Source organism: Corvus kubaryi, unplaced genomic scaffold, assembly GCF_017639235.1.
Source record: "Corvus kubaryi isolate FWS band 111438036 unplaced genomic scaffold, C.kubaryi_AGA036_p1.0 137, whole genome shotgun sequence".
Classification (NCBI taxonomy): domain Eukaryota; kingdom Metazoa; phylum Chordata; class Aves; order Passeriformes; family Corvidae; genus Corvus; species Corvus kubaryi.
Window position 1 is genome coordinate 4839410 of NW_024580671.1, and position 20519 is coordinate 4859928.

General features: G+C 35.3%; 1 protein-coding gene across 4 annotated transcripts in view; it reads left to right on the top strand.

The window, feature by feature from the left end:
• Positions 1-20519, top strand: part of PPP1R12A (protein phosphatase 1 regulatory subunit 12A) — a 114697-nt gene that overhangs the window by 67989 nt on the left and 26189 nt on the right. For 3 of the 4 annotated variants that reach the window (XM_042017679.1, XM_042017680.1, XM_042017678.1), the window contains exons 4-14: positions 95-254; positions 2029-2173; positions 4358-4432; positions 4843-4931; positions 5058-5215; positions 8868-8989; positions 11423-11638; positions 12427-12521; positions 15476-15598; positions 17416-17577; positions 18025-18201. In XM_042017679.1, coding sequence (XP_041873613.1) covers positions 95-254; positions 2029-2173; positions 4358-4432; positions 4843-4931; positions 5058-5215; positions 8868-8989; positions 11423-11638; positions 12427-12521; positions 15476-15598; positions 17416-17577; positions 18025-18201 — 1522 coding nt within the window. The remainder of the gene's footprint in view (positions 1-94; positions 255-2028; positions 2174-4357; positions 4433-4842; positions 4932-5057; positions 5216-8867; positions 8990-11422; positions 11639-12426; positions 12522-15475; positions 15599-17415; positions 17578-18024; positions 18202-20519) is intronic. The other variant, XM_042017681.1, reaches the window with a different exon arrangement.

Here is a 20519-nt window from a genome sequence, read left to right on the forward strand (position 1 = left end):
AAATGTGGCATAAAACTTGTTACGTAATTGAACTGAAGTATTTGAAAAAATTTCGTGTGTTCTCTTCCCCTCTCCCCCTCCCTGTCTGAATTAGGGGTTGATATAGAATCAGCTCGAAAAGAAGAAGAACGAATAATGCTAAGAGATGCAAGACAGTGGCTCAACAGCGGTCATATAAATGATGTCAGGCATGCAAAATCTGGTGGTACAGCACTTCATGTAGCTGCTGCTAAGGGCTATACAGAAGTCTTAAAGTAAGTGTGATTTAACTTTTTGATATTTTATTGTTTTGATGTAATGCTAATTGGGCACTTCTAACATTTAGAGAGTGTATCTTGCAAAATCCCAGTCTCTAGAATGATCGATTTTCAAAGCTTGATTTTATGTTTTCAAGCACTCATAAATCATGATGTTGTTAGCTTTCTATTTTAAGTCATTTAAAATATGAATACAGTATACATATTTAGCCTGAATACTTAAGAGAAGAACAGTGATAAAAAATTGCCCTGTTTCTAAAGCCAGCTATGTAAACAAGCTTAAGACCTTTTTATAATGCCAGTAAGCATCCTGGTTGTTACATATTTTCAAGACACCATATTTATTTCCATACATAAAGCAGGGTTTGTAATCCAGGCTAAAAGTTTTTACAGTTAAAAACCAGGTAATTTAATTTTGTGTTTTGATGATGTTGTTGAAAATCATGACTCTTGAAATCTTTACTGGAAAGCTTTAGGCTTCTGGTGTCCCCTAATTCACAGCTTTTCTTTAATGTAGTATCAGTACACATCATAACAGATTTATTTTTCATCAAAGCTCTTCTATTGTCGTAAGGCATAATTAGTAATACATTGCTTTAACATGACTTGTAAATTTATTTGACTGCTTTAGCAGTGCTAGGAGCACTTACATAATGTAACATGAGTGAAAATGAGCATACATCCTGACTGTGATTATTGGTTCCTTTAAGGTCTTCAGAGCAATTTATTGAATGGGAGTTCTGTTTCAAAAAACCCTTATGCTTCAACATGATGAAGACAAATTACTCCGTTGGAAAAGAGTAATTTTTGGTTTAGAGTAGCAGGTGTCTGTAAGGGAGTTGTATCTATAACTGGGTGCTTTTCAGCTTTCTCAGTTATTTGTAGTCCAGTCTGTATACTCCCCTTAGGAGAGGCAAAACATATGTGCAGGCAATTCTTGTGATTGCTTCAAATTATCAAAAATGTGTGCTCTGAATTGGATGCAAGACTGGAAGTTGACTCACAGGAGGATATTACTAAAAGTATATTGGCTCTTGAGAAACTGAGAGAATTTTTTGAAAAGAATAGTTTGTTGTTATGTGATTTTTAACTATTATGGACAGTGGTTCAGAGAGCCCTTACCCCTTTACATAAAAATATTTGTTAGTTTAAGTGTCCTTTGTCACTTGGATGCTCATGTGAGAACCATGCTGAATGTGAGTGCTGAATGCAGGCAGAACAGCCGGTCTTCTCTTTGAGGAGCTCTGCTCCCTCTCAGAGAACAATTGGAGCATATAAACAGTAGATTTTTGCAAAAAGTTAATGACAGGAGATGAAAGTTTCAAGCAGCTAATTTTAGAATGGAAGGAGGTTTTAATAGAACCTTCCTAGAATAGAATAGAAAAACCACTGTATCTAACAATTTTTTACATTTTACACCTCTTTTCCCTAAAAGGGGTTTTGTCTATTACTACATGAATAGAGAAAAATATCTAACAGTATAGAAACAACGGTCTTTGAAGAGGAAGTGTATAGAGAAGAAAATGGAAAAGGCTATTTTTCTTTAATTTTCCTTAAAAAAAAAAATATATATATATACACACACCTACTAAACAATGAAAAGGCAGATGTTTCTGTGAGAAGTAAAATTAATCAATTGTCAATAGCCCAACTAAAATATCCATGAGAAAAAAAGGAGGAAAATATTATCGTAGAACAGTTCCACAATTTTTACAAAAATTTATTTATCCCTGTCAGCAGTGTCAAGATCTATTTCTTTTAATTTCTTCAGGCTTTTAATACAGGCTCACTACGATGTAAATATTAAAGATTATGATGGCTGGACACCACTTCATGCTGCTGCTCACTGGGGTAAAGAAGAAGCATGTCGCATTTTAGTGGAAAACCTCTGTGATATGGAGGCTGTCAACAAAGTGGTAGGATTTTTATGTAATCCTTGTCAAGATACAAAGTTCTGGTCTCTAAAGTGACTTTAGAAGCCAGGGTAAGAAAAGTGATGATAAACTGCTGTTTACTGTACTGTGGAGCTTTATCTAATGCATGTGTTGTCAAATCAGCATGGTTGTGTTCAGAACTAAATTCTCTGATTGTCTAAATTAATTTCTAGGCTGACTTTATATTAAGTGATCCATTCAGTCTTTGACATGGAAATTCACAGTAGAAAGAGTTTGTTGACGTTTCAGAGGTACAAAATTAGTGACTTGATGGATTGCATTCAGGCTTTAAAATGATCTCTGAAGATGATGATGATGCCTTTGGGTAGTGTTTTAACTCTTAAAAATCAGCTTATGCTGGTATACTAGAATTGTCACTATATTATGCTGATTTGGGTGTGGTGGAAGAAACTTGTGGGCATCTCTGGACCCCCTGGGCATAACTTGAGTGCTTCCTAAGCTCTATTTCTTCGACTTTTATGCAATGGCCTGTGTAGCTTGCTGATCTTGCTCCCAATAGGCACAAATATATTAATGAGTCACATAGTCATCGAAAGGATCCAAACCTTTTCATTCAACTGTGTAAGTGCTGAGCTCTCATTCTTCTCCCTGTAGTGTATTTTACAGATAGATTCTGTTCTGCTTCCAATTTATGTGTTAGATTTTTTACTGGGTTTGTGAAAATGTGGATGTAATACACTAGAAAGCACTCCCATAAAAGTATGTTCAAATCCACTGAACAAGAATAAGAAAAAAGGAGGCATAGAGAGGTGTCAGCTCAGGGTTTGTTGTTTTTTTTTTTATGTATGGGCTTATCTCTGCAAGCTAGGAAAGATTTGCCTTTTTTTAAGTAAGCTAGTAAGCATTTTTGCTTTTGGAGATACAGGATTGAAAACTCTGGGTTTGGTTTCAGTTGTACGTGCGTAGCATCTCAGAGAACTCAGCCGTTATTGTTTAGGCACCTGACTTCAGGTATCAACTGTTGCAGATTGGGGTTTAAGATGTAACCTTCCAACTGCAACAGTTTTTTGCAAAGTAACTTTTTGTGGTCATAGTAGGTCTAACTACCACGTAATAGCTACCTAAAAATAGAAGGCCACATTAAAAACTGTAGTCATAATGCAAATATAGACTTGCGATAGTAGCTCAAATGGCAGAAGACCTCAAGCTGTTTTGGCTAATGCTTGTTGAAAGGTGCACATGCTTCTGCTGTATTATCAGAAGCTTTACGGATGTGAAAATTAGTGGTTTAAAGGTTCATCCTTTCTAACCAGTTAAGATAGTCTTCACAGTGTAATTAGGAATAAGTTTGCCTTTAGTTAACATTTTGAAAAACTGAAATAAGCACAGACAAACAGGAACACCTTTCATTATTTTTGCAAGCTGCTGTGGCCACTTTCAAATGACAACTCTGTTTTTATTACTGGTTATTGTACAGAACTACTTACTAGTTTGATCTTGTCATGATCCTCCCAACATTTCCATAAGTCCACCCAGAATGTTTTTGCAGCTAAATTTTATGCCAGTGAATCTAGGACTTCCCTAGATTCCAGCCTTCAAGTATATGTCCCATGGAAATCATACCCTAAGGAGAAATAAGAACAGCTTTTGTAATAGATCTTTTATAAAAGGACTGTAAATTGTAAAATACAGTTTTGCTGTAAAATGTGAAAGCATGACTACTTAAATTTAGTGTAACTGGCTTAAATAATTTAAACTTAAAAAATCAAGCTATTTGTGATAGTCTAAGATGGGCAAGATACTGAAGTGCTCAGGATCCATCCGTTCAACTGCCATTGTGAACAGTTGTTTGGAACTAACACTGAGAATTATATTCATCAATCTACTTTTCATTCATAGTGTTCTTTTTTTCCTTCAGATGACAGTACAATTTTATTGTCATGTCTTTATCACTTAACGTGTTTACTCATCAGGTGTAAATGTTTTTGTTTCAATTACACCCCCCCAAAAAAAGTGATATTGCAAAATTGTTTTCAAATACTGACAGACTAACAGTTTGCAGTAGAGCTTGATTCATATTTTCCAGTTTCTCTCTCTAAATGTTCTCTTTAACCTGCATCATCATGTGATGAGAAGACATCGTAGTCCAATAACATTCCAATTCTGTTGTACAGCTGTGGTGTTTTACTTCTTCCCCTCCTCCAGGGTCAGACAGCATTTGATGTGGCAGATGAAGATATTCTGGGATATTTAGAAGAGTTACAAAAGAAGCAGAATCTGGTAGGTCTTGTGCATATATATATATAAAATTATACATATGATTATGGTATCCAACTCAGGGCAGCATATAGATTAAAACCAAAGTTTTAAATTTGAGTCTTCAATTCAGGTGATGCCATAGTCATCTCAAAAGGTCTTTTATGCCCTTACTTGGTCAACTATAGTGACCAAAAAGCTCTTGGAAGTAAAAAGGCGATCTACTACTTGCCTTGTCCAGTGGGCATTTAAGTATCAACAATGAGCATCTTACTTGGAATAACAGTTTCTAAGATTTTTAGAGCTTTGAACATTCATACTTGGAAAGTTTATACACATTCTAGTGTTTGTAGTATTTAGAGATTTCCTTCCATTTGTAATTTTGTCACACTGATACCATTCTAACAATTAAACTGTATCATTCTGTTTTGAAGCTGCATAGTGAAAAACGTGAAAAGAAATCTCCCCTAATTGAATCCACAGCCAACATGGATAATAATCAGACACAGAAAACATTCAAAAAGTAAGTAAAATAGGAAAAATTATGAGCTCTTTAAAAAGATGACTTTATAAGCTGTCACAAAGTTCTAGTTAACAGGCTTTAGTAAATTTTTCAGTACTTAGTAAATGCTTCTCTTTTCAAACTCAGTAAGGAGACACTGATTATGGAGCATGAAAAGAATGCATCTAGTATAGAGTCTCTGGAGCAAGAGAAAGCGGATGAAGAGGAAGAAGGAAAGAAGGATGAATCCAGTTGTTCTAGTGAAGAGGAAGAGGATGATGATTCAGAATCTGAAGCAGAGACAGGTATGTTAATTGGAGCATTGCCTTTCATTAAATATTTACTTTATAAATTTACTTATTTAATATCACGTGATACAGAGTTAAATATGTTGCATTTCACTTATTCTTCTGTATTTCACTAAGTTTCCAGTCTACTTAAAGCAAGTTTATATATGTCTAGAGTCAAGTCATAACAAATGTATCAAATTGATGTCTTCATCGGTGGCTACTTAAAGCTATTAACCAACTTACTTGATTGGCTGTTTAACAATTGATATTTTTCATTAAATAGATGGACTAATATAAGCCTAAAGTTGCATGTCAGAAACATTGAAAAAGTTAGAAGATCGAATTTGAGAGGGAGACTTGGTAGCAGTATTTGCTTGTGGAACTGGTATAGAGATTGGATCAGCAGAAGTGCAAACATTCTCATTTGTTCTTCTCATCCTGAAGTAATTACCAATTAATCTGGCTCATGTATTCATAAAGTAATCATGCATATATTTTCAGTGTGTACTGAGATAAACTTAAAGGTGTTATTTTAATGTTAACTGGTATTTCATATATAACTTCAGTTCAAGAGGAATGTCCTTTGAAAAGTTTTGCATTGTATACAAAGTTGTATGCACATTACTCTCTATTTCTCTCTTGAGAAATGGAATTAGTGGGTTGTTTTTTTCTTAAACAATTATCAGAGTAGCAAGTACTGATACAAGAACAGCATGGTATCTTTTCCTTTCAAACCAGAAAACAAGTTTAAGGCAGTAAGTGTTTAAAGATACATGCTCAATTCTAATAAATATTAGAATTACAATGCAGCAATACAATACATAGACATGGATGTTATTAGAAATAGCTTGTTAATATTTTATGCTTAAACTTCTAAAAATAAGTAACCGTTTTTGGTGAGCTGTCAGTTTTCATTTTAATACATTCTAATTTTTTCACCTGAAAAGATAAGAAGGTATTTTAGAGCCAGCCAACCTATCATAAGCATTTAATGTAGGTAGAAGTAAAATAACTTATGAAACCAAACTTTCTATTATGATTTAATTATTTTTTTGTATTTTGAATTCATCCAGCATTTCAGCATGAAGCTGAAAAAAAATGTCTGTCAAGCTTTGTAATTACTCTTTTACCTTAGTGTACTTGCATCCATTATTTATGGAGCTTTGCTAAACTCAAACTACTTATAATATGTAACATGTAGTAATTTCTCTGTCACTGAGCTGACCGTAATGTCTGCTGAACTTTATGACTCTGGTAACTTGTTCTCTCCATTGCCAGTAGTTTGTGCCAGGAAAATTTGACTGTGACACAAGAATTAATTTATGTAAACTTCGGGGGCTTTAATATCAACAAGGCTTTATCATACTTTATTTGGCAAGATACACTTTAAGCTTTTCCCTGTAGAGCTACATCTCTTAAGTTTCAAGACTGTACTTTCCCTTTTTTTACCATTATTCGGCTTAAGGTAGTGGAAGATCGTTCTAGTGAAAAATCTTACTATTATAAGGAGCATTCTGGTTGTGGAATATTTTAACAGTGTTCAACGTTGTGAAGTACTGGAAATAGTAATTTCTAATCTTTCGGGATGCTTAAAATGTTTTCCTTAAACTTTATTTCATTTCTTTGGTTACATGAGAATATAGTTTAAAAATAATTACACTTCTGTCTGTAACTCCAAGAAGGGAAGTATGAATATGAAAGTAGCGTATTGCAAAGGATAGGGAAACAAGATAAAAAATAAAATTTTTATCAATTCAGGTTTTGTAACTTACTTTTTTTGACATACTTTAATTTTTTTGAAAATTAGTCAATATCAGCTCAGCCATGCATACAACTATATTCTTGCTGTTCTAGAAATAATTTCAGAATACAGTTGTGAAAAATCCATTTTTCTCCTTCTATGCTTTCACTCCTGATAACTTCTGTGTATTTTAGAAATGCATTACTTACTCACAGATTTCTATCAATTTGCCTGTGCATCATCTCAAATCATACTGTCAGTCCACATTGCCTTGTTCAGCTTTTTATCACCTAGAATTTTACCACCTTTTTTTTTCACTTGTGTTTAAGAAGAACTTTCCATTATGTGCCATTGGTCATGTAAGCTATTTGTTTATATTTGTATTTGTTTACTGCATAACTAACATTCAAGACATCTATTCAACTATGTCTATAACTAAAGCAAGTATGTAACAGCAATACCATTGATTATACAATTTCTAATTGTAGGTAAATACTTTGTTGAATTTAAATGTTAGTTGTGAGAACACTGCATGAAAACCTTGCATACTTTCTAAATTAATTACTTCTATGCTGTATGGGTCATGTAGATGTAAATATGTGTTTATAGTAGGGCCAAAACCAGTGGGGATTGAACCCCATGTTGCTTCATACTGCACAGATAGGAGGAAACATCCCATCCCAAAAAGTATGCAGTTTGAATAGGTAAAACAGAAGTGAGGTGTAACATGAAGCTCCAGCAAAGGCAGTGACAGCTGTTGTTGTATCACAATCATGACATTTTCTGTATGTTTGTGTAAGAAGGGTTAAGGTTCATAAACCACATAAACCACGTCCAAAAGAAATTTGGACAAAGCAGAAGAGACTAGGTAGGTAGACAGTGAAACGTAGGTAAGAAAAACAAGGGACAAAGATGGAATGAAGCAAATGGAAAATCAGTGTTCTGAAAGGCAAGTCCCTGCCTCAGCTCATTCTGGTGGCCAGAATTCCTGATGGGGTTCTCTGTACAGTTAATTTTTTCTTTGAACTCAACATGCATAGTTATCAGAGAATGAATATTTCACTTTGAATTGGCACCTACCTTCTGTAGTTCCAATTAACTATTACAGAATCACAGAATCAAAGAACAGTCGCGGTAGGAAGGGAGTTCTGGAAATCATTGAGTCCAACTTCCCCTGCCAAGGCAGGGTCACCTAGAGCAGGTTACACAGGAAAGCATCCGGGTGGGTTTTTGAATGTCTCCAGAGAGGGAGATTCCACAGCCTCCCTGGGCAGCCTCTTCCAGTGCTCTGCCACCCTCAGTGTTCTTTCTCATGTTGAGGTGGAACTTGTGGTTTCGTTTATGGCTGTTGCTTCTTGTCCTGTCACTGGACACCAGCAAAAAGAGTGTGGCACCATCCTCGACACCTGCCTTTGAGATACTTGTATGCATTAATGAGATCAGATTAGATGCTAACATACCTCCTACTGTTACAGCTGTTACAGTCGTTAGCCAGCTAGTAAAATACAGGGTTCTGGGGAGACTGAAATCTCTGTCTCCAGAGGTTTCCAAGATGTGACTCATCAAAGCCTTGAGCAACCTGGTCCATAGGCAGTATTGACCCTGCTTTGAGCAGAAGGTTGGATATGGGGATCTCCTGAGTCACTTTGAACCTGAATGATTCTGTGGTTCTGTCTCTGCATCTCTGAGTGGTAACACTTGATGAATATCAAAAAAAATTGTTGCATGCACAACCTTTTGGCAGAAAAGGTGGACCTAGCTAAGATACAAATTGGGAATGAGGGAGAAAATACTGAGGAGTAAATAATAAAATGCTGTTCAAAAAGTTAACTGTCAAATTTGTTGGATAGAAATTCAGCTCGGTGTTGTAGAGATGATGAAACTGTGAATGAAAAATGAAGATTAAATCTTGTAAATATTTTGCAGATAAGACCAAAACCTTGGCAGCTAATAATGCAAATACCACAAGTACACAATCAGCATCAGTAGCTGTGACAGCGCCTTCAGTAGCTGGTGGCCAAGGGGCACCTACGTCACCTGTTAAGAAGGTAAAAGAAAATACCCTTCTCGTGATTTTCTATTTCTTTTTTCTGTGTAGGTGTATCTTTTTTGATTCTAGTGTAAGTAGTAGATTTGGTTAACCAGTGAATGGATGAAAATATGTACAGATTCTTAGAATACTTTCTGTTCTTCCCCAGAAACTGTTCATTTTTTAAAAATTTTTAATGGTTTTAATTCTGAACAGGGATTTAAAATACAGAACTATGAAATAGCTGAATGTAAAATCCTTCTAAAAAAGGAAAAACTGTTGCACAGTGAGTGGAGTTCTTGTGTTTCCTGAAGCTAAACTTCATCTTTTGAAAGTCTTTTCTATGTCAGACTCCTCCAGAATTTCTAGAAACGACGGTTCTAGTGTCTCTCTGTGCCTGTATTTCTGATGCACTTAATTCAAGGGAGGCAGGCATGACTAAGTGCCTTTTAGAAGTCCCTTGAAGCATTCAGTTAGTGCTTTGGCACGAAAGTTGAAAATGATAACTGAAATAATAAGAAGAAAGTGCTGTAGGTCTCATCCCTGTTTCAATATGGGTAGGACCTTACCGAATAGCTAGATAATAGGGACACATAATGTATTCAATGCACAGCTCAAAACCACACCTAGCAAAGCCATATTGCATGCTGGAAGATTTTTACAGCTTCTAACTTTACAGGAAAAGTTAATTTGAATGAACTTTAGTTTTACTTGGTAAATTACTTTTAGAATATCAGAGCAAACTGGATAGTAAGCTGGTAAGTCTTCATTTTTCATTCATTACAATTTTTCTATACACATCATAGTCAAAGTGTAACCCTCTGCTGATGCTTCTGAAAAGCGTGTTCAGGAGAAATGGTAGCCATGATGTACTGAAGCCACAGCAGAGAGAAAAGACTTACTACTAGGAGAATAGTATGTAGTGTATTTTGCTCCTGGGAGCTTACTGGGGTTATGCTTTCATATTCACAGTAGAATCTAATAGTGATTAATCTTACAAAGTATACTTTAATGTAACAGGTGCAGGTATGTGATTTAATGGTATGGGGGGATATTTTTATAAGAGAGGAAATAAGCTTGATTTTAATCTAAATTATAACCTACAAATCATCAGTACATTTTTAATTTTATTATACAGTAATTAATGGTTTATATTTTGGTCTTCTAGGTCAAAAGTGTAGGCTAAAAGTAAGCTGTAGTTGTCTTCCTATTACTATGTGAAAAGCTCAGGGCCTTTTGTAGCTACAATATAAATGCACATTATATCAAAATTATTATCTTGTAACATAGCAGGTACATGTGATCTAAAGCAGCAGTTACAGCTCCTGTTGATGAATAAAAGGGCTTTAAACTGTTTTTTTATCAATGAAGGTAAAGCAGTACTGTGTGTGTGATATTGCACCTACAATTGCACCTGCCTTTTTGGGTCTGCACCATCTGTTCTGCTGTAGATGCACTTCTGCTTTTACATCATAGATGGCCAAACCAAGGGGTGCAGGTGCAGTGTACTAAGCTAGAAGTCAGGTTTTCTTTTCCATGGCTTTCAGTAATGCTGCTCTCTGCAGGTACTGAAGGTAAGGCAAGTTGGGGAGGATAGCTATGCTAGTGTGGGATGTGGTTAAGGGATGTGAATGATATATGGTAAGAAGATAAGGGGTATGTTACTGTGAATCTTCCAGTATCCTCAACAGTGTGAGGATCTAGATCATGGACCTCGTAAGGTCACAGGTTTTGTTGTTCGCTTCTATGGAAGCTATTATTCTGTCTCTGAATAAGCTAAACATGCTGTGTTACATTTAGTTACAATCTGTTACTAAGGTTTTAAGTATCTTAATGTTTTCTGGTATTTTGTGTTGTACTGAGGAGCTACATAATATAAACCTAGAAACAAACTATACGGTGTTAAAACAACCTTTTGTTTCTGTTTTCCTTTCTTTCAATCTTCATCTTTGTCTTGTCTTAATTGGCTTTAGTATGATTTCATTCCTCCTATCATGCCTGTCGTGGAGTCAGTAGATCCTGCATCATGGAGGCAGGGCTTGCGCAAAACTGGCATTGTTCTTGTGCCCAATAAGGGTGAAAAATCTATGGTGAGGTTCTTGTGTGCACAGGTTTATGTACAGGTTGCAAAATAACATATTTAATAAAAATGTTAATCCCAGATTTGCATGTTTCTAAATTTTTATCTCAAGTTCACGGCGTGTATTACAAAGTGTGGCTTTTTGAAAGCTAACTTTTATAGGAATTGTATTCCTTGACCAGTCTTGCATTTCTTATCTCATTGACTAATTTAAGAGGAAAGTGCATAGGTTGCCTCTCACTACAACTGCCCTACAAATTTAGTACTTAATGGTTATTAAAAACAGTTGTGTTCTCAAATCTTTGCAAGGAGCATGAATTACCACGGGTATTGTAAATGAATAATGTAAATTCATTTTCATGTGTTTTATAGTTTCCAACATCTACAACCAAGATTTCTCCCAAAGATGAAGAGAGGAAAGATGAATCTCCTGCTTCATGGAGGTTGGGTCTTAGAAAAACTGGTAGTTATGGTGCACTTGCAGAGATTACTGCTTCCAAAGAAGCTCAGAAAGAAAAGGACTCTGCAGGTGTTATGCGTTCTGCATCAAGTCCTAGACTTTCCTCTTCACTGGACAACAAAGAAAAGGTAGTAATTTTCATAGTAAAACAGGATTTTGGTGAATTTATATACCTTTTTTAGTACAGATGTTAATGGTGTATTATAGAAGCAAGATTGTAGTACACATCTGTTCTTTACTAAAATTCCAAAAAGTTACATTACAGACTTTATCTCTCAATGTGTAATATGCTCCTTCAGTGTTTGGTGACCTGGTACAAAGATCTGGCATTTAACCCCTTTCTAGGACTTGAAAAGCTAGTAGTAGTTTTTACAGTTTGGGGACATCAGAGGTTTGATAGCTTTTGCATCACTTGAAGAATGATGCTAAAAGAATCTTGTAAATGAAAGAAGTCTCTTTTGTATTAATTTTCCTTTTGTAGTGATTTTTTATTTACAAAAATTGGTTCTGTAACTAAACATGGATACTACTGAACCAAGTGAACCAAGTGTTGTTCAGGTAGCTGAACAAAATAGAACTTGTGGTTCTATTTCAAATACAAATGTTCATATGATTTAAAAATTAGGAATAATAATGTCCTGTACTATATAAAAATACTGAACCAGTTGCTTTCAGGAATCCCTGTTGAAATTGTTCTGCAGTAAAGCAGAAAAAAGAGAAATCAAGTCATTAGCATCAATAGAATGTAAACATTAACAGTTTCCTTTTCCTGTCGTAGTCTTTTATATTTAACTAAAGCTTAAAACTCATTTGTATAATCGGATCATAATAAATACAACTGGAGTGTCATAATGATGATTTTCCAGACAAGATAATCAATAATAGTAACACTTAATAAAAAACTAATGTCTTTCAGGAGAAAGACGGAAAAGGAACTCGACTTGCATATGTTGCACCTACAATACCAAGACGGCTGGCCAGTACCTCTGACATTGATGAAAAAGAAAACAGGTGACTGTGAAGTTTGGTTTATTTTTTTAAATATAAAATTTAAATAAGATTTTAGAGTGGCTGACAAACTTACATGTTTTAAAACAGTGCTAATTTATAGCATTATTTGGCTGTATAGATTATGCTAATCCATATGGCAATCCTAATCCTGAAGGTTTTTGATCTTGTAAATTATAATGACCTTTTCTAGAGTCCAAATTATTCTGTGAGAAGAGTAGAACTGGGCAATGTGTGTTGTCTTCTTGGGAAAGAAGATAAATAAAATCCAAAATATGAAGTCCTAATCTTTTAAGCCTTTGAAGGGTGCTAAAAGTATTTTACTACTTTGTCTTGAGTCACAAAGTGCTGCTACTGGGCTACATTATTACTTTTGATTATGATAAAATAATGTGTTTTTTATGGACTTCACTTAAAGCGATATTGTGCAGCAGCAATACAGAAATCATAGGTTAGATAAGCAGTTCTTCTATTTTTCTTGTTTACATGTTGACCTTTCATTATCTTTTGGCAATTTTTACTTTCTTTGCTGCTATTGCTTCTGTAGCTTTCAGAAAAAAAGAAACAAATATTAGGTGCATAGGCTTGCTACCTGTTAGGATTTGGGGTACTTGTATGGCATATTACAAAGTCAGAACCTTCCTATTTTTCACTTCTCCTTTACTGAGGTTCTTCCCTGTCTTTATTGAGGGATATTTTCTGCTGATATTTACTGTAGAATGCATAGAACAAAACTTAGAGGTCTCCATAATGCCTTGGTTTTGGTTGGATCATATCTAGATAGCTGAATGTTGAATGACCTGAAATGAAAATCCTTTCATTGCTCAAAATGTGCTGTTTATAGTCCTTGTCTGTAAGGTTGATAATTTCTTTATGCCTGAAGAGGAATGTCTTTGTTGCTGTTCTTGAGAACTATTTGTTTCAATGCAAACGCAAGATAAATGCTATCCTTTCTTATGCTTGCGGGAAGTTGCTTAAGTTTAGTCTCTGGGTGACAAATTCTGTTTCGAAACAGGGATATTTCAGATCTCACACTCCCCTAAAGTTCAGTGTAATTTGTTAGCATATCTCATTTTACTTGGCCAGATGTTTTTTAATCTGTATTTCTCTAAGGGGAAAATTTGAAGCTTCTGTTTGTGCTGTCATTCTCTGGACTACTGTGTTCTTTGAGGCTGAAGTTTTCAGGTTTGGTTTGTTTATGGAGAGATTATTATTGTTTCAGTTTTTGTTCTTTTGAGATCTAAAAAGCTCTTGTTCTTCAGAAGTGTCTTAGCTAGATGATACCTTAGAATTGGAATAAATATTTAATTCTGTTTTATTCCTTAGAAGCTGTTATTGCTTGTGACAAAGGGATTAAGTTTTTCTTCAGTGTTGAGGTTTATTTGTGTCCCTGATGTGCAAGTCTTGACTTATTCAGAGACACAGTTCCAAAAGTGGTTATCAGCAATAGTATGCTTTTTCTCATATGCATTGGGTTAACTGCAGTCAGCAGGTCTGTGAGTCCTAGTGCTCATCAGTGCAACTGATCTTTCTGAGACCTTACTGTATGCCTTGCTGTACCAGAGATGAAGCCTGCTTTTAGGCATCATTACTTTGCCTACCATATGATGTGGCAGACAGCCCAGCCTACCTAAAGCCATAAGAGATTTTTGACATCTACTCTGACCGTTTACGTGAAGAATTTAACCATCCGCTCTACATGTACCTTAATAAATTATTAGGGTCTCTGCCTTTGCCAAAGTCTTTGCCCTGGTTGCTTAGCTTAATGCCGGGTTCTTGCTCTACATAACACCTACTTGTCTTGTGAATTGGTGATGTAGTGTAATCCTAGCTAACATCCTAGTGTTAGTGATGGAAATGACTTCAAGATGAATCCCAGCTGGGCTTTTAGATTAACAAATCTCAGACACCCAGCCTCAGTTGAGTAGCCAGTGCTACAGGAAAAGTGCTATAGTGTCTTGGCAAAGTGGAACCTTGAGTAATTATGAAAGATTTGTTATGCAGCAGGACCTTTCTGTGGTAGATAATATCTCAGAATTTGTGTTTCTCTTTGCTGGTAAAAAACAACACTAAATTGGTCTATGTTTCATCATTTTCCAAAGTTGTTTCCAGCTGTAGAAGTGCTAACATAAATTTTCATGCAAAAAGAGGTACATTATGATGGCCAAAGGTATTTGAACATAAAATACATATTTTCAAAGTTTTGTTTTATTTTGCTTTGTTCACCTGGTTGCCTTATATATATAGTTTTGTAAAAGACACGTTTTACTTTTCCTTCTGTCTGAACTTCAACTCTTGAGCTGACATTTTTATTAGCAATTCAGTTTTCACGTGTTGGTTTTCAGGATAGTTTTCTAAGTAGATTTTTGCAAGGTTATTCCTTGCTGCTATAAACTGCAACAACAGTCTGGAAATTCCTTATGTCTGAAGTCATGTCAGCTAGTGATACAGGTCAGGCCCCTCAGGAATGGCTACTGCAAGCCTATTTACACTGGTCTACTATATAATGAGTTCTAAAGGCTTGTCAGCTTTTGAACTTCTTATAACATCAAAGAATGAAAAATTCCATCAAATCAGCTATTAAAACACCCAAGTAGATTTCCCTTATTGCACTGGATAATATCAGGAGCAAACAGAAAACCATCTTGCTCCTTTTTTGAGAAAAACAAAGCCAGCAATGACCACAGATATAAGATGACAAATGATTTCATGTTGATTAAATCTTCTTTAACAGTTTTCTTTTGATGCTGCTTTCTTCTTATATTTCTAATGGTGTTAGTATGAATGTAGTATCTTTCCAGAGAGGCTTGAAAATGATTGTCCATAAAAGAAATTTTACTCCTGTTCAGTTATGTTTAAGTGTGTTATCCAGGATTTTAATTTGAAACTCCCGTTCAGCTTACATCAGGAACAGCCTTCTTTAATGTGAGTTTGCTAAACGAAAATCTCTTTTATAGGGATTCGTCTGCTAGTTCAATACGTGGTGGCAGTTCCTACACCAGAAGAAAATGGGAGGAAGATGTCAAGAAAAACAGTTTGAATGAAGGTCCTACATCAGTAAACACAAGTTATCAAAGAAGGTGTGGGATTTTCTCTCTTTTTTTTAGTCAAAATAGACTTAAAAGTTAACAAGTACTGAATCATTTTATAAGGACAGTTTAAAATTGAACGGTGACATATTGACATGTTCATAATAATTGCAATGTATCTATTGCCATGGTTGTGCTGGTTTAAACATGCAGTTGTATGCTGATGCAGTGGTTGTGCTGATTTTAAACTATGTAATTAAAGTTAGATGCTTCCTTTTTCCTATTGTTTATTCCAGTTTGGGGTTCATTTGACTCTTTCCAGATGAGTTCAGTAGTCAAAGATAGTTATTTTTAATGTTGAAATAGAAGTAATTCTGCTTGGTATCTGGAAACTGTCTCTGTTGAGTTCTGGTTATTGCATGACAGTCTTGGAGGTATTGGACTGCTGTCCTTAATTGTAAACTATAGTCATACCTATGTTGACCCTATGATGAGTATCAGCATCATAGAATACATAAAATTCACTTGAATGCAAAGTAAATTATGAAATATGAGAATAGTTCCCAGGTGTGGTGGTTCCTAACTTGCAGAATTTTCTCAGGAGGAATCATATGCTGCACGTATATACATGATTAACTTTGCTGCATTGTGTAGTTTCAATGTATCTATTTGAGTCAAATTCTTCATTGTAATTAGTGGGGCAATAAATAGGTAAAATGAATAGATCAAAGGAAGGAGTCAAATAACTAAGCTGCGTATTGGTACGTGCTGCTGATGTACATGATACATACTTAGCATTTTTTTGAGTCTTGATGTTGATATTATCAGTAACCAGGCTGTCTCATACAGCATAATATGTATTTATTTCTTGTTAACCTCCTGCCTTAAAAAAAATGCTTCTGCATTTTTCCTAACTTTAAGTTTAGGAAAGATGTTGCACAAATTTCTTTTTCTGGGTGGAAAATATCAACAGCTGATATATGTGAACAATCTTTGCATGTTAGCTTTTTTCAGTATTTACACTCCTGTCTTCAAATCTACTCATTGCTTAAATGTACTCATTGCTTTTAAATTGCATGTGGTGCTTTAATAGTGTATTTCCTTGTTCAGTTATTTTTTTGTCATTCTAAAGTTGATAGTAAGACAAAAACTTATCAGTTGCAGAATGACAAAGAAGAATCTTTCCTTAAGTCATTTGCAGTTTGTAATATGGTGCTTTGTCTGTCCTAACTGTGGATTCTGAGGTTTAGTCATGGGCAAACAACCTGACCTGGTAATGCAAGATTTATTCACACAGAACCAGTGGAAAAAAATGTGGAAACTACTGGGTCTGCTTTATAGCTTGAAGAGCAAGGGAAGAACCTGAGTGGGAGGTTATTCTTCCTGGGAATGATTAAAGATTTTTTAAATATGAAGCAGTAAATTTAATTGGTTTCAAAGTAAGAGGAGTGATATTGATGACATTTTCTTTCCTGACAAGCTGTGCAGTAAGGTTCTGCATTTTCTGAGGTATTCAGTGTGGGTGAAACAGCAGTTTAAAAATGGGACATTGGGGGCCCTATATGAATACTTTAGTAGATGTGATCGAGACATTCTTACATAAACGAGTGAGATTCCATTCTTTATCCTCTTTGGTGAAGAAATGGTCGGGACTAAGGGACACTTCTGCTGCCCTTTGAAGTCATAAATTAAAAGCCCTAGCCAAGGAAACAATGAAGAAAATGCTTCTTTCGAACCAGAAGTTTCCAAGTCTCAACTGAGGCACAGAATACATGGGCAGAATTTTAATGGATCATTCACAGCTTGGTGATATTTTAATGAGTAAATATAAGTAATAAATGCAGCCATTGTACATGTCTCTCCTTCAGTGGCTCCTTTGGTAGAAGACAAGATGATTTGATAAGTTCTAATGTTCCAAGTACTGCATCAACAGTTACCTCTTCTGCTGGTCTTCAGAAAACGCTGCCTGCCAGCGCAAACACTACTACGAAGACTACAACGGGTTCTACTTCAGCAGGTGTACAAAGCAGGTAATGGCACCAGGACCGTTTACTTCCCTTTTTTTTTTTTGTCAGGTCTACTGTGTGCTTATGTATGTGCATGCGTTCTTGTTTAGTAGATCCTGGGGCTCTGGATTTTTTCACTTTCCTGTTAAATTTGTTTTGATTTTATACAATTTGGCTCAAAAATTGTGAATGGCTTTCTACTGTAACGTGAAAGCCATGTTGGTATAAAAGAATAAATCAAATGTTAGAAGGGTCTGAACAATAAAAGTTCAATTATTGTGAACTGCTAATTCTTAATTTATTCAATTTAATAGCTCAAGCTGAGCTTCTGTAGTAGAGACATTTCTCAGTTTGCTTCTTAAAAAAAAATCCATCCCTCAATTTACGTGTTATTAGTTGTTTAGTAAAGTGCTTTCATTGTTTAGCTGTTTCCTTTTCTCTTTTTTTGTGTTGCTGCTTGTTATGCTGTAGTACCTCAAATCGTTTGTGGGCTGAGGATAGTACTGAGAAAGAAAAGGACAGTGTTCCTACAGCAGTGACCGTTCCTGTTGCACCATCTGTTGTAAATGCTACAGCCACTACCACAGCCATGACTACAGCTACTTCTGGCACTATGTCCTCAACATCAGAGGTCAGGGAGAGACGGAGGTGTGTAAAGGTCCTAAGAGTAATGTTGCTCTTACACAAAAGTTGTATTTTTTTCCTGTCTAAAGGAATGTGTTGGTTGCCACAGATTTGAACAGTACAGTGTATAAAGCAGTGTTGTTTTCTTGCTGTGTATTGAAACAACTGGTACCTCAGTTTATCTAAGAGCTTAGTACTAGTAGAGACCATTCATGAAAACTTTGATATTGTGTGTTTTTTGACTGGCCTTGGGTTCTCATATGGTATATGGTATTTTCAGATTTATATTTCTCTTAGTAGATTAAATGAGTCCTCTTAAAAATACCTATAATGGAACTTTGTAAAAACACTGAATTAAAAATAATAAAATGAGTAATTAATTAATTACTACTACTACATTGCTGCTGAGGTATTGTGCCACTGGCAATATGCTGGGAAGTTACAGTGCATAGCATTTTTTCAATCATTTCGTATGCCTGGCATTATTGAGAAGAGAGTATTGAATCCAACACATTCTGTTTAATTCATTGCATGATTTGGGGTCTCTTCTACTTGAAACATAGTCATACAATTTTAAATGCAATGCTTTAACAGATATTCAGTATGAAGAATGAGTAAGATGCTAATGTAAATCTTATTTTAAGAATATGGTGGTTTTTTCTGCTTACAGCTATATGAAGGATGAGTTGAGATTGATGCATATTTGTTTCCATAAAGAGTTGTTTCCTGCTATTTATGGAAGCAAAAATAAGATTTCAAAAGATTGTTAATTCCTGTTAGCTTTTCCTTGTTCTTCTCTTTCTGGGTATTTATAAATGTTTAACCATTCTGCTGAAATGCAAGTTCAGATTTCTATGTTGCTCCTGTAGCAGTTTTAAAATGTACCTTCTGTATCAGTACCAGATAATGTGTATCACTGTATGTTCACATACAGGAGGTAATGAAGTGTTCCTTATTACAGAAGAAAACTCCATTCTTTTGGTTCACTTAAGGCAGAAGCATTTAAAGATTCCTTATAGCATGAGGCCTAATTAGGGTAGTCTGTTTTCCATAGTCTGCCTTCCTACCAAAAACTGAGAGGAAATGAGTTCTATGATATGTGGATTATGCTTTTATTACTCCCCACCATGATTCAGGAAGGGTCCACATGTGCTACCAATCCATTTCAGTAACAACTGTAGTTGGAACCTGCGTTTTCCATAGTGAATTTTGAACCAGCAAATGTGAAGCGAAACCAACAAAATGGGTTTTTTTTCCAAAATAATTCAAAATAGTTCAAATTTTAAAATTCAAATGCTATTTCTGTCTTATATCAGCTAGAAAGGCAAGGAAAATTAGAATTAGGCTTTTGCTGTCTTGTTTGCTCTCACTATTGTGTGTATACTAATGTGCATATACTACATACGTTTTAGATACCCGCAGTTGGCCTGAAATTCCTTGGCTTTCTCTGACTGGGCTCATTGCATAATATACTGTTGCATATGCATTCTTGATGGCATATTAGGATATCAGTGAATCTTAGAATAATTGAATCTTAGAATAATTGCTGCATGCATTTGAGAATGCCGTGCTCTAAGTATGAGCACAAGCATATCTATTTGTATATATACAGATAGATACATATATGTGTGTGTATCTACGTATGTGTCTATGCACATGAAAAAATAGCTGTATATGAAATATTACATGCAATATATTTTCTTAAGTAATGAAGCTGGTTAATCTATGTTTATAGACTGAAACTGTATATTTAGAAGTATGTTTGGAAGAGTATTTTAAAGATATTTGAAAAGTAAAGATATTATAAAGTACTTCATTGATGAAGCATGTCATGGTGCATCCTTTTGGAATAGCTGAAGAAGCTTTATTCTTTATTTGATTTTTAGGATTGATTTAGAGAAACAGGGAAGGAAATGACAAACTTGAGTCTCTAAGTCTTTGTGTCATGAATAATACACCATAGGTAGCCATGTGTGGCGTACTCAAGGGATACTAGGGAAGGGCACTGTCTACTCTTGGCCTGTAGCTGCAGTGTGCACCTGAAAAGTTGAGAGTTTTCATTTTCTCTCAGTGTGATTTAAAGTATTTCAGATTTGTTGGAAGATAGGTGTAGGTACAACAGTTACTAAAAATCAAGTTATATGAAACAGTTTGTAGCAATTTTCAAGCCCTAAAGATGACACCTGCTCTGCAGTCAAACCCTCCTAGGTAGGTGGGGTTTCAGGACCAGTTAACTAAAGCACCCTAACAGGCACCCTTTTCCTCATGTGGGTAGAGCCTAGAATTCTTGGGACATGGAAAGTCAATGAAAAATGGTGTTTGCAAGAGCACCAGATAAGGAA